At 35.8% G+C, this 13,337-nt stretch overlaps 1 protein-coding gene across 1 annotated transcript in view; it reads left to right on the top strand.

Moving 5' to 3' along the window:
- POF1B (POF1B actin binding protein) overlaps positions 1-7,130 on the top strand; it is a 106,452-nt gene extending 99,322 nt beyond the window's left edge. Inside the window, exon 15 of the mRNA XM_035028664.1 lies at positions 6,992-7,130. Within this exon, the coding sequence (XP_034884555.1) occupies positions 6,992-7,130 (139 nt within the window). The remainder of the gene's footprint in view (positions 1-6,991) is intronic.
- Positions 7,131-13,337: the final 6,207 nt, after the last annotated feature.

The following is a 13,337-nucleotide window of genomic DNA, read 5'->3' as shown; positions in this document are numbered from 1 at the left end:
CTTCTTCTTTGCTGATTTGGATGCCTTTTATTTCTTTTTGTTGTCTGATGGTTGAGGCTAGGACTTCCAGTACTATGTTAAACAACAGTGGTGAGAGTGGACATCCCTGTCCTGTTCCTGACCTTAGGGGAAAAGCTATCAGTTTTTCCCTGTTGAGGATGATATTTACTGTGGGTCTTTCATATATGGCCTTTATGATATTGAGGTATGTTCCGTCTATCCCTACATTATTATCAAGAATGGATGCTGTATGTTGTCAAATGCTTTTTCTATATATATTGAAAGGTCATATGGTTCTTGTCCTTTCTTTTATTAATGTGATGTATCACACTGATTGATTTGTGGATGTTGAACCATCCCTGCAGCCCAGGAATAAATCCCACTTGGTTGTGGTAAGTAATCCTTTTAATGTACTATTGGATCCTATTAGCTAGTACCTTGGTGAGAATTTTTGCTTCCAGTTTCATCAGGGATATTGGTCTGTAATTCTCCTTTTTGGTGGGGTTTTTTGTCTCTTGGGATGAAGGTAATGCTGGCTTCATGGAATGAGTTTGGAAGTTTTCCTTCCAGTTCTATTTTTTGGAACAGTTTCAGAAGAATAGATATTAATTCTTCTTTAAATGTTAGTACAATTCTCCTGGGAAGCCATCTGGCCCTGGGCTCTTGTTTGTTGGGAGATTTTTGATTACTGCTTCAATTTCTTTGCTGATTATGGGTCTGTTCAGGTTTTCTATTTCTTCCTGTTTTAGTTTTGGTAGTTTATGTTTTTAGGATTTATCAGTTTCTTCCAGACTGCCTAATTTTTTGGCACATGATTTTTCATAATATTTTCTTATAATTAGTTGTATTTCTTTAGTGTTGTTTGTGATCTTTCCTTTTTCATTCATGATTTTATTTATTTGGGTCTTTTCTTTCTGATAAGTCTGTCTAGGGGTTTATTAACTTTGTTAATTCTTTCAAAGTACCAGCTCCTAGTTTCATTGATTTGTTATACTGGTTTTTTGATGTCTATATCATTCATTTCTGCTCTAATTATTATTTCTCTTGTCCTGATGGATTTTGGCTTTATTTGCTGTTCTTTTTCCTGTTCCTTTAGGTTCAAGGTTAGGTGGTGTATTTGAGACTTTTATTGCTTCTTGAGGTAGGCCTGTATTGTTATATACTTCCCTCTGAGGGCCTCCTTTGCTACATACCAAAGGTTTTAAACTGTCATGTTTTCATTTTCATTTGCTCTGATGTATTTTTTAATTCTTCTTTAATTTCCTGTTGACCCATTCATTCTTTAGTAGGATGTTCTTCAACCTCCATGTATTTGTGGTCCTTCCAAACTTTTTCTTGTGGTTGACTTCAAGTTTCATAGCACAGTGGTCTGAAAATATCCATGGTATGCTCTCAGTCTTTTTGTGCCAGTTGAGTCCTGACTTGTGACCCAGTATGTGATCTATTCTGGATAATGTTCCATGTGCACTCAAGAAGAATGTGTATTCTGCTGCTTTATGATGAAATGCTCTGAATATATTTGTTAAGTCCATCTGTTCCAGTGTGTCATTCAAAGCCCTTGTTTCCTTGTTGATCTTCTGCTTAGATGATCTGTCCATTGCTTTGAGTGGGGTGTTAAAGTCCCCTACTCTTATTGTATTATTATCAATGAGTTTCTTTAGTTTTGTTATTAATTGGTTTATTATTTGACTGCTACCAAGTTAGAGCATAAATATTTACAATTGTTAGATCTTCTTGTTAGATAGGCCCTTTTATTATGATATAGTGACCTTTTTCATCTCTCATTACAGTCTTTGATTTAAAATCTATGGCTACCTCAGCTTTCTTTTGATGTCCATTAGCATGATAAATGGTTCTCCACCCCCTTACTTTCAATCTGGAGGTGTCTTGAGTCTAAAATGAGTCTCTTGTAAGTAACATATTGATGGGTCTTGGTTTTTTATCCATTCTGTAACTCTATGTCTTTTATTGGAGCACTTAGTCCATTTACATTCACAGTCATTATTGAAAGATATGAATTTAGTACTATTGTATTACCTATAAAGTTGCTGTTTCTGTAAATTGTCTCTCTTCCTTTAGTGTTTGTTACTCTTGGTCTCTCTTTCTGCTGAAAGGGTTCCCTTTAATATTTCTTGCAGGGCTGGTTTAGTGTTCATGAATTCCTTTCATTTTTGTCTTGGAAACTCTTTATCTCTCCTTCTATTCTGAATGATAGCCTTGTTGGATAAAGTATTCTTGGCTGCATATTTTTCCAATTTAGGATGTTGAGTATATCATGCCAATCTTTTCTGGCCTGCCAGGTCTCTGTGGACAGATCTGCTGCCAGCCTTATGTGTCTACCCTTATAGGTTAAGGACCTATTTTCCCCAACTGCTTTCTGAATTTTCTCTTTATCTTTGCAATTTGCAAGTTTCACTATAATATGTCATGATGTCGACCTATTTTTGTTGATTTTGAGGGGAGTTCTGTGCCTCTTGGAGTTGAAAGCCTGTTTCCTTACCCACATTAAGGAAGTTCTCAGGTATAATTTGTTCAAATCAACCTGCTGACCCTTTTTCCCACTTTTCTACTGAGACTCCTTTAATATTGATATTATTTCACTTTATGGAATTACTGAGTTTCCTAAGTCTATGTTCATGATCTAATAATTTTCTTTCCCTCTTCTTTTCAGCTTCATTATATTCCATAACTTTATCTTCCATATCACTGATTTTTATGGCCTCCACTTGGGACTGCATCTTGGTTATAGCTTTTTTAATTTCGGCTTTACTAGATTTTAGTTCTTTTATCTCTACAATAAGGGATTCTCTAGTGTCTTCTATGCTTTTCTCAAGCCCAGCTAGTATCTGTATAATTGTTTTAAATTCTAACCCAAACATCCTACTTATATCTGTACTCATTAAATAACTGGCTGTGAGTAATACCTTTTGTTCTATCTTTTGGGGTGAATTTCTCCATATTGTCATTTTGTCCAGAAAAGAAAAGAAGAAAGAAAAAGAAAACAACAACAAAACAAACAAACAAAACTAGCTCCTGGGTGTGTTTTGGTCTGCTTGTTAAAAGAAACTTGGTCCGAAAATAAGAAAAAAAAAAAAATATATATATATATATAAAATACAGTGAGAGGGAACAAAAACTAAAAATATATATAAAAAGTATATATGGACAAAATTTAAAAAGAACTTTTAAAAAATTGAAAAAATAAGAAAATAGCTTAAAAATTATAATAAAAACTAAAGAATAAAAGTACACAGGATACTAGATACTATTTTCTTTAGTAAATTTGGTGTGAGTTGTTTGCGCTGGTCTTCTGGGAGAGGGGACTTTTGCGGTGATTCTCAGGTGGACTTGCTCTAGTGGAAATGCACCTCCAGTGCCCAGGGAGGCAGGGCTTGTTGTGAGCAGCTCTGGATTCCACTAGGTGGTGCTGTTTTGCTCTGTGCCGTCTTCCAGCACTGATCTGCAGGATGAGTATTGCTGTGCCCTGCTCTCTGGCTCCAGAGCTGAAAATTCGCAACCCCCACTCTTCAGTGAGCCCTCACAAAAGAGCAATCACTCTTGTCTCCCCAGTTCCCATCAGAGCTCTGTTCACCCTGCCTGTGTTGAGCTTTTTATCTCAGGCACAGGACTGAGTTTCAAAACTCCAAATTTTAGGGACTCCCACAGTGAAGACCAGCACTACTCCTCCCAGGGAGTGTCTCCAGGTGCATCTGCCTTTTGTTGGACACCTCTCAGGAAAGCAGTCGCTGGAATGTGTGGTGGTTCGAAGTTTATGGCAACACAGAGCAGAAAGCTGGCACCTAGACTCACTGTTCTCAGCCAGCTTCCATGCTCCTTTGCCTGGGAACAGGCCAGCACTTAGGCACCACCTATTCTTCTTGCAACCCAGGGGAATCTTCGGACCATGCTGTCACACCTGGGATTCTGCCCTGCTTCACTGCCTTTAAGCCCGGCATGTCCCTCACTGTAGCAGACTTCTAAAAGTTCCAATTTTGTGATCCACTGCTTATAATACTTTGTGGTAGCCTCCTTAAGCAGGCTCCCTCCCCTCTGGCCATAGCCTCAGCTATATCACACCTGATTCAAATCTCTGCACCTCCTACCTTCCAAATGGTGGTTGCTTTTCTACTCAAAGATTTGCAGTATTTGTTTTCTCAGGCCTCCAATTGATTTGTCCCATGTTCAGAATGATTTGATAACTATCAAGGTCCCCCTACTCCTCCACCATCTTAACTCCTCTCTGTAATTCTTTTTAACTGGTAGAATTCGCCTATGAATCCGTCTGGTCCTAGACTTTTTTTTTTTTTTTTTTTTTGAATGGGAGAATTTATTTGCAAATGACATATTTGATAAAGGGTTAGTATCCAAAATCTATAAAGAACTTATTAAACTCAACACCCCAAAAACAAATAATCCAGTTAAAAAATGGGCAGAAGACATGAATTGAATTTTTTCCAAAGAAGACAAACAGATGGCTAACAGACACATGAAAAGATGCTCAACATCACTCATTATCAGGGAACTACAAATTAAAACTACAACAAGATATCACTTCACACCTGTCAGAATGGCTAAAATTAACAACTAGACTTTTATTTATTTATTTATTTTAGAAAGGGAGAGAGAGACGGAGAGAGGGATAGGGACTGGCAGAGAGAGAGGGAGAGAGAGAATCTTTTTTTTATTATTATATTATGCTAATCACCATACATTCCATCATTAGTTTTTGATGTAGTGTTCCATGATTCATTGCTTGTATATAACCCCCTGTGCTCCATGCAGTATGTGCCCTCCTTAATACCCATCACCAGGCTAAACCATCCTCCCACCCCTCCCCTCTAGAACCCTCAGTTTGTTTTTCAGAGTCCATCGTCTTTCATGGTTCATCTCCCCCTCTGATTTCCCCCCTTCATTCTTCCCCTCCTGCTATCTTCTTCTTCTTTTTTTTTTAAACATAAAATGTATTATTTGTTTCAGAGGTACAGGTCTGTGATTCAACAGTTTTGCACAATTCACAGCGCTCACCATAGCACATAACCTCCCCAATGTCTATCACCCAGCCACCCCATCCCTCCCACCCCCACCACTCCAGCAACCCTCAGTTTGTTTCCTGAGATTAAGAATTCCTCATATCAGTGAGGTCATATGATACATGTCTTTCTCTGATTGACTTATTTTGTTCAGCATAACACGAGAGAGAGAATCTTTAAGCAGGCTCCATACCCAGTGCAGAACCCGATGTGGGGCTCAATCTCACAACCCTGAGATCATGACCTGAGCCGAGATCATGACCTGAGCTGAGATCATGACCTGAGCCGAAATCAAAAGTCAGATGCTTAACTGACTGAGCCACCCAGGCACCCCCTAGACTTTATTTTTTGATAGTTTTTGGACAACTCATTCAATTTTGTTACTAGTAATCAGTCTGCTCAGATTTTATATTTCTTCTTCATTCAGTTTTGGAAGATTGTATGTTTCTAGGTATTTTTCCTTTTCTTCCAGGTTGTCCAACTTTTTGGCATATAATTTTTTACTGTATTCTCTTATAATGCTTTCAATTTTTGTGGTGTCAGTTGTTACTTCTTTTTTTCTGATTTTATTTATTTGGGTCCTTTCTCTTTGCCTCTGTTTTTCTTCATCATTCTTTTTCTTGAGTTTCCCTGAGCTTCTTGGATCTGTGTGTTTAGAGTTTTCATCAAATCTGGAAACAATTTGGGCATTATTTCTTCAATTATTTTTTTGTCTCCTACCAGTCATGTAGGACTTCAGTTACACATATGTGAGGGCAACTAATATTTCCCATAGGTAACTCATACTCCGTACATTTTTCCAGTTTTTTTTTTCCTCTTGTGTTTTATTTTGGATAATTTCTCTTCATGTCTTCAAATTCAGTAATATTTTCTTCTTCAGGGCCTATTCTAATGTTAATCCCATACAGTGTAATTTTCATCTTCAGAAGTCCAGTGTAGATCTTTATATCCTCCATTGTTCTCATCACATTCATGCTTTCCTATTCTTGAGTATACATTAAAAAAAAATATTTTTAATAGATACAACCATGACTACTTATTTCTTTTATCTGTCATTTCTTGTTCTTTTTCTACTAATTTGTTTTTCTCCTCATTATTAGTCATATCTACCTGCTTCCATACCTACTAATTTTTGTATTGAATGCCATGTATTGTAATTTTACACACTTGAATTCTGGATTTTTTATTTCACTGCAAGTGTTCTGTGGTTTTATTCTGAGATGGAATTAGCTGGATACAGTTCAATATTTTCAAGTCTTGCTTTTAAACTGTTAAAACCTGCAGTCTAGGACTAATGTTATCCCAACACTAACACAATATTCTTCTGCAGTTTCTTCCTGATGCCCCTGCATTAAGAGGTCTTTCCACTCTGGTTAGTGGAACACAAGCTATTCCCTTCATTATGTGAACTCCAGGGATTTCCAGGCTGCTCCTTTCCAGTGCTTCTTTTCCCAGCTTCAGTAGTTTTTCCACATGCCTACACTAATCAGTACTTCCAAAGACTTGTAGAGAGTCCTCTACAGGTCTTTTGACTCTTATTTATGTAGTTCTCTTCTGTCTGGTATTCTGCCCCATACCAGCTGCTTTGGCATACCTTTACTTGAAATTCTGTCACTTCAACTTTGTGATTGAAGGGATTTATTTGGCTCCACTTTCCATATCCTGTGAGCAAGAAAATCTCCAAGTAGTGAGCTAGGCACTTGTAGGGCTCATGTCATTTGGTTCCCTTCTCTAAGATTATTGTCCTGTGCTGTCAGTGGTCCATCATTGCAGAAGCAGAGGTACTTCCTTCTTATTCTTTTGAAAATAATAGTAGTAAGGCTTTGTAGATATTATCTTTTTAGAGTTAAAAGTCATTAAGAGCCACCTTAACATAATAAGGAGAATCAAACTAGGAGTGACTAAAAAGGAATGAGAGTCATTTTCTTGTGCAGGTGGTAAATTAACTTTTTTCTGTATAGGTACAGGACACAGTATCCAATCCTAGGCCTCCTTTATGATGACTATGAATATATACCACCAGATAGTGACACACAGACTATTATGATTGAGAAAACAGAAGACAAATGGACTTGTGTAAGTTCTCTTGTGTATTTCTAATCCTATTAAGAATAGAAATTTATATTCTATATATAACAGCCTTCAAAAATTGTGGTAAAATATCAAAGTGAACTAAAATCTTCCAGTTCGTTTTTTCTCTTAAAGATTTCCCCATGTTTTCCTTACTGATTTATAGTATGAATTAAGAAACTTTAGAATGATTCAAACACAGGTAATATAATTGTTTTTGAACTAATTTTATTCAAATTTTTGGGAAAAAAACACCCTAATTTTTTCTAAAGCAAGTAGAAAATGTCATAGACAATTATGAAGAAGAATGGTGTATGGAGAAGAGGCATGTTTTAATAGAATTTGTCTTTTAGTCTTGAATGTGGTCTTATTACTATAAATAGAAATTTTTCAGTATTTTGAAAGCAAGGAGGTATGTCTGTCTTACTCAATAGATTTTAAGATCCTCCAGCCTTAAATCCCACAATTATAGTGAGGCTGATGAAGAATACTTTATAGGTCATGTACTCTAATATCTACCTTCTATAACATCCTCCAAGATGACCAAGTGACATGGACCTTAGCATCTTTTTAAGTAGGCCAATACATTGCTAAGTGATGCTGATTACTAAAACCCTCTTCTTATAAAGGACTCAGTACTACTTTACTAAAACTTTTACTTATTGTTCTGTTAACCTTTAAAGAGTGAACATCAAATAAGGGATATATTCACCTTAGTGCAGTGGCTCTCTATCAGGGGCAATTTTGTCCCCCTAGGGGACATTTAGCAATGTTTGGAGACATTTTTAGTTTTCACAACTGGGGGATGGGTATTATTGGCATCTGGTGGCTAAAAGCCAGGGATGCTGCTAAAAATCATATAATGACTAGGACAGTCTCCCACAACAAAGAATTGTCCAGCCCAAAATGTTAATACTGCTGAGGTTTGAGAAACCCTAACATGACAGAATCACCTTGGAGTCTTTTCTTCCTAATTGTATACTCCTACACTACTGCCAAGAGGTTCTAACTGTAAACCATTGATAATGACGGGAATGTATGATATCCCTCAAGAGCAATGGACATAAATAATGTTGAGAATGACAGCTCTAAACCACACAGAATCTGACTTTAACACTGAAAATGACAGCCTTTGTTATGTTAAAAACTGCTTAAGTACTAAAAGCAGGTAAAAATAATCTATGGTTATTAAAATCAGTAAGGTTATCCTTGAAGGCAGCTACTGATTGGAAGGGAGCATAAGGAGGGCTACCAGGATACTAATGTATTGTTACTTGATCTGGGTAATGGTTGCATATGTTTGTTTAGTTTGGGAAAATTCATATTGTTGTATACTTATATGTGTACTTTTTCTATAGGTTTATTATACTTCAATAAGTTTTAAAATGCCTAAGTATACCATGAGGAGCAATAAATACACAAATGTCAATTGTTCTGCAGAACCTTTTGAAAAATTTTTAAAATAGCAGATTTATAGTTAATAAAAGACTGCAGACATTGTTATTACTGTAGATGTATAGTTAATAAAATTAAATCACATGTGCATCAATATGAGGACTTGCCAAATGAAGGGTCTACAGAATAGTAGTCATTATTTCTCTCTCCATTAAAATTGTGCAGCAATAAACATCAAACTTGATATCTGGAGGGGACTAGAGGAAGTTCAAAATATATTTTAGTAAGTTCACAAATTATAGATCTCTCTTAACAGATATGTTTAGACATATTTAGCCTCTAAATAAGATACCAAGGAAGAAATCTACTCAATCCTCCCTTCGGTAATTGAAACATACCTTGACTAAAGTCAGATAAACCATTGTTTCACTGAATGTACATATAAAAAGTTACCACAAAAGTGCAGTACATTTCCTTTGGTTTTATGTATATCAATTTAAATCATTTTCCATAACTGGGTATATACAATAAGAATATCTTAAATGAGGGGCGCCTGGGTGGCTCAGTCGTTAAGTGTCTGCCTTCGGCTCAGGTCATGATCCCAGGGTCCTGGGATCGAGCCCCGCATGGGGCTCCCTGCTCAGCGGGAAGCCTGCTTCTCCCTCTCCCACTCCCCCGCTTGTGTTTCCTCTCTCGCTGTGTCTGTCTGTCAAATAAATAAATAAAATCTTAAAAAAAAAAAAGAATATCTTAAATGAATTATGAACCAGTTGTAAATTAACTTTTTTTTTTCCTTTTCTAGCCATGAATGGATCTCCAACTCAAAGGAGTTTTTTGTGCGTCTACATTAGTATTTTGTTATTTTCCATAACTAAAGGCCAATCAAAATTTTGAACCATGCTACTACCAGTGAATCTAATGGAATGAATTAGTTCTGCAGATGACTGTTTCTCCAGCCACTAATGAGACTTTTCTATCACATTTTTGTATTCAATAGCAACACCCTGCTTGTTTAAATTTCAATTCTAGACACTGTAGAACATAATGCACTGGTTTTCAATACAGTACTTCCTAGACACGGAATTAATTTGTTGGGGTAGAGATTTTACAAGTTATTCCATTAGAAGATTTTCTGTGATATTAGATGTGCAATTCATCTACAAAAGTAAATACTGTTTTTTAACCAAAAAAAGAGGCAAAAAATATTGAATTTTTAAAATCGTTTACTACATTGTATATACAGCATATATTTGCTTTTCCCACATTAAACTCTGTGACTAAAAGATGCTCTATTACATGCTATTTATACCTTTCGGAGACAACTAAATCAAAGGTGATGGTTAATTTCATTTATCAGGGAAGTAGGAAAATATCTTTTAAAATAACTAAATCCACTAAATTACACATTATACTATTATGGTTCTAAGAACATATCAGTGGCTTGGCTTGACAAATCTGTTCTTTAAAAGCATATCATCCTCAAATAAGTCCACCCACTTCCTTAAAAATATGTAATACTATATTGTAGGAGTGTAGAAGGAAGGCGGGTTTTTTACTAGAAGTATACAACATGTAACATTGAATTGTTACATTAAGGCTTTGGGAATAAAAAGAGCAAGAACAAATACTTGATACCTGTATCTTATTTGGGAAAAAAAGATTTTATAGTATTTAATGCACTTAGAAGTTGATTAATCTAATTAATTAATTAATTAGAAGTTCTAATGACTTTGCAAAGTGAACAAAAATATTTTCCAACTACATTAGTAGATAAGAATGAAATTTCTTAATTCCAACCCCATGGTTAAAGTTAAGAATTGGTGAAAATTAAAATGTTTGCATTTGACAAAGTATAGATTAAGGCAATAAGTATATTTGGGTTACATGTGAATGAGGTTTTGCACTGAAATATCTCTGCAAATACCTATATAGTATTGTCATGCCTTATCATTATATTCTAATAATGATTCATTATACTAAGAAACTATTAAGATAGGAACAGATGAGGCATTATACTAAATCAAGCCATAAATGAGGAGATAAATGCTTTTAATATTCTTATATAAATATTCAAATAGGTCTTGATATGAAGCTAAGAGCCTTATTTTATTATCTTAATACTTTGACTAAAATGTTAAGCTCTATAATTGGATTAATATAATTCCAATTTTATCAATATTTTGTGATAGAAAATGTTAATATTCTTCATGAGTTATATAGTCCTTATATTTTTTCCCTTGGTGTAGGAACAACAGGGCAGTTTCTCCCCTGCTAACTACAAATGTAACAAAATTATGACACATTATCTACCCATTACATATGATATAAATGTAAGTTTTTAGAAGCCTGATAGAAAATTGCTGCCATAACTGAAAATTATGAGACTGACACGCTGCCCACTGTGCCAAGAGGGCCACTTGCCATAACTGAAAATTAGAACAAGTGTGATTTTCCCAAAACGTTCTTAAATAAAAATAACAATGTCCAAAATTTGGGGCAGTTAAAAAATTAACAGTTCAGGTAATTGATCCATGCATAATGAATGGGTGTTGTAACAAGGTGCTCATTAGACTTAACAAACTTAAATGTATGTATTCCTTTTCCAATATGTGGTTAAAATCAATAGAAATAGTAGTGATTTTTTTTCCTCTCACAAGTTTCACACAGCTTATCTTTGAAAATTGCAAAGATACTGTCAGGTGAGAAATGCCTGTTTATCTAATTTCTGTTCCAGTATGTTTTGCTTTAGATATTAAATAAAATGGAGACTGTGTAATTACATGAAAGGTAATTTAAGTGTCTAAATAAAATATGTGAAGGGATGCTTGGATGGCTCAGTTGGTTAAGTGTCTACCTTCAGCTCAGGTCATGATCCCAGGGTCCTGGGATCGAGCCCTCTGTCGGGCTCCTCGCTCAGCAGGGGAGTCCGCTTCTCCCACTCCTTCTCACTCTATCCGTGCTCCTGTGCTCTCTCTCTCTCTCACTCACTTTCTTAAATACATACATACATACATACAAACATACATACATAAAATATGTGAAGTATCTGTATGGTCTTTGTGGAAGTCCTAGTAGGAAACATGTATTTTTAGCTTAGCTGTTTATTTTCATGAGGAAGTTATTATCATGTTAATGTTTATGTTAGAATTACCAAGCACCACTCTAAAATTTTTAAAAATACCTGATGTGGACTACTAGAGACAACACTGTAACATAGATTGACCTCTGGCTGATGTAGGTTTCTGCTTTAAATGAGAATTTCTTTGCTTACAAACCTAGTCTTCCAAGTTCCATAACTCATTGTTTTAAATGTGGTTCCATGAATCATTCTTCCCACCCTTGTAATGAACGGTGCTTTAGCTATAATACATTCTCTTAACACAAACAACACAAAAGGAACAAAATAAGCCTTTAAAAACTTCATCTCACAACCCAATCTTCAAGCAGACTCCGTGCTGAGCACCGAGCCTGACTCAAGGCTGATCTCACAACTCATGAGATCATGACCTGAGCCAAAACCTAAGAATCTGAGGCTCAACTGACTGAGCCACCCAGGTGCCCCTCTAGACCCAATTTATAAGTAAAAGAAAGAAAATCCATGTATTTTTCTCCAGCCACATTGTAACTATGAACAACTGGAATAACCTCTTCACATGGCTCTCTACAGCTTCTCTGCAATGCATTCCTCACATAGCCTCCAGAGTGATCTTCAAAATGTAAATTGTATCATATTACTCCCTTCCTTAAAATCCTCTAATGGTTTCCCATTTCAAATTCTCACAGGTCTCATCTCTTATCAGTCAGGCTCCCTCACCATGGTCCTGCCAAAGCTTGTTCCATCTCAGGTTATTTGTATTTGCATGTTTCTCTGCCTTGAATGCTCTTCCACAAGATCTTCATATGACTGGTTCTTTCTTGTCACTCATGTCACCCATGTCTTCAGTACGGATTGCCTCTATCCACTTAGCCATAGCTTTCTGTTAAAGCAAACTTGCCAAAGCATACCAGAATTACATTGAGGGATTTTGTCTAACATACTATTAATCCTATGGTGGTAACACATGGGCGCTTACTAGAAATGCAGAATTGTAGGCCCCATCCCACACCTACTGAATCAGAAAATGTATTTTAACGAGATCACTAGGTGAACTCCATAGACATTAAAGCTTATAAAGCATTGGTCTAACATATAATGGCTAAAAGATTTCTTCTTTTTCTGTTAGTGATCATTTAGGAATAATTAACCCAATTGACAGTTTTAAGCAATAGGGCTATATATCTAGGTTCATGAATTCTATTGAATGTTGACTGATTTGAATATAGCAGGTTATTTCACACTCATTTGCAGAAATCTTTCCCAAATATTTGATTTAACGTTTTTCCTTTTGGATGTATATTGGTCTATTTGGAATATATGTAGATTCTTTTCTCAGGATTAGGTTACTTAAGCAGGAAAGGAATTTTTAGTTTTCTCTATAATACTAAATCCCAAGTCTTAAGATGAGCACCTTTATAGTATTTCATCATGGTTTTATCAGAAATATACATTTTTGGGGAATAATCATGCCATAGTCATCATAATTGTTTTAAGTTCCTAGCTCATGTTATTAATGCAGAAAATCTACAAGACATTAAATTGTGGACCAAATTACCTAAGAGGAATTTTAAGTAAAAAGTCTTTTTTTTTTTTTTTTTTAAAGATTCTATTTATTTATTTGAGACAGAGAGAATGAGAGAGAGCATGGTCAGAGGGAGAAGCAGACTCCCTGCCGAGCAGGGAGCCCGATGCGGAACTCGATCCCGGGACTCCAGGATCATGACCTGAGCCGAAGGCAGTCGCTC

This window comes from Mirounga leonina, unplaced genomic scaffold (assembly GCF_011800145.1).
Source record: "Mirounga leonina isolate KUSES-001 unplaced genomic scaffold, KU_Mleo_1.0 Mir_204, whole genome shotgun sequence".
NCBI classification, from domain to species: domain Eukaryota; kingdom Metazoa; phylum Chordata; class Mammalia; order Carnivora; family Phocidae; genus Mirounga; species Mirounga leonina.
This window is presented reverse-complemented; position numbering and strand designations above follow the sequence as displayed.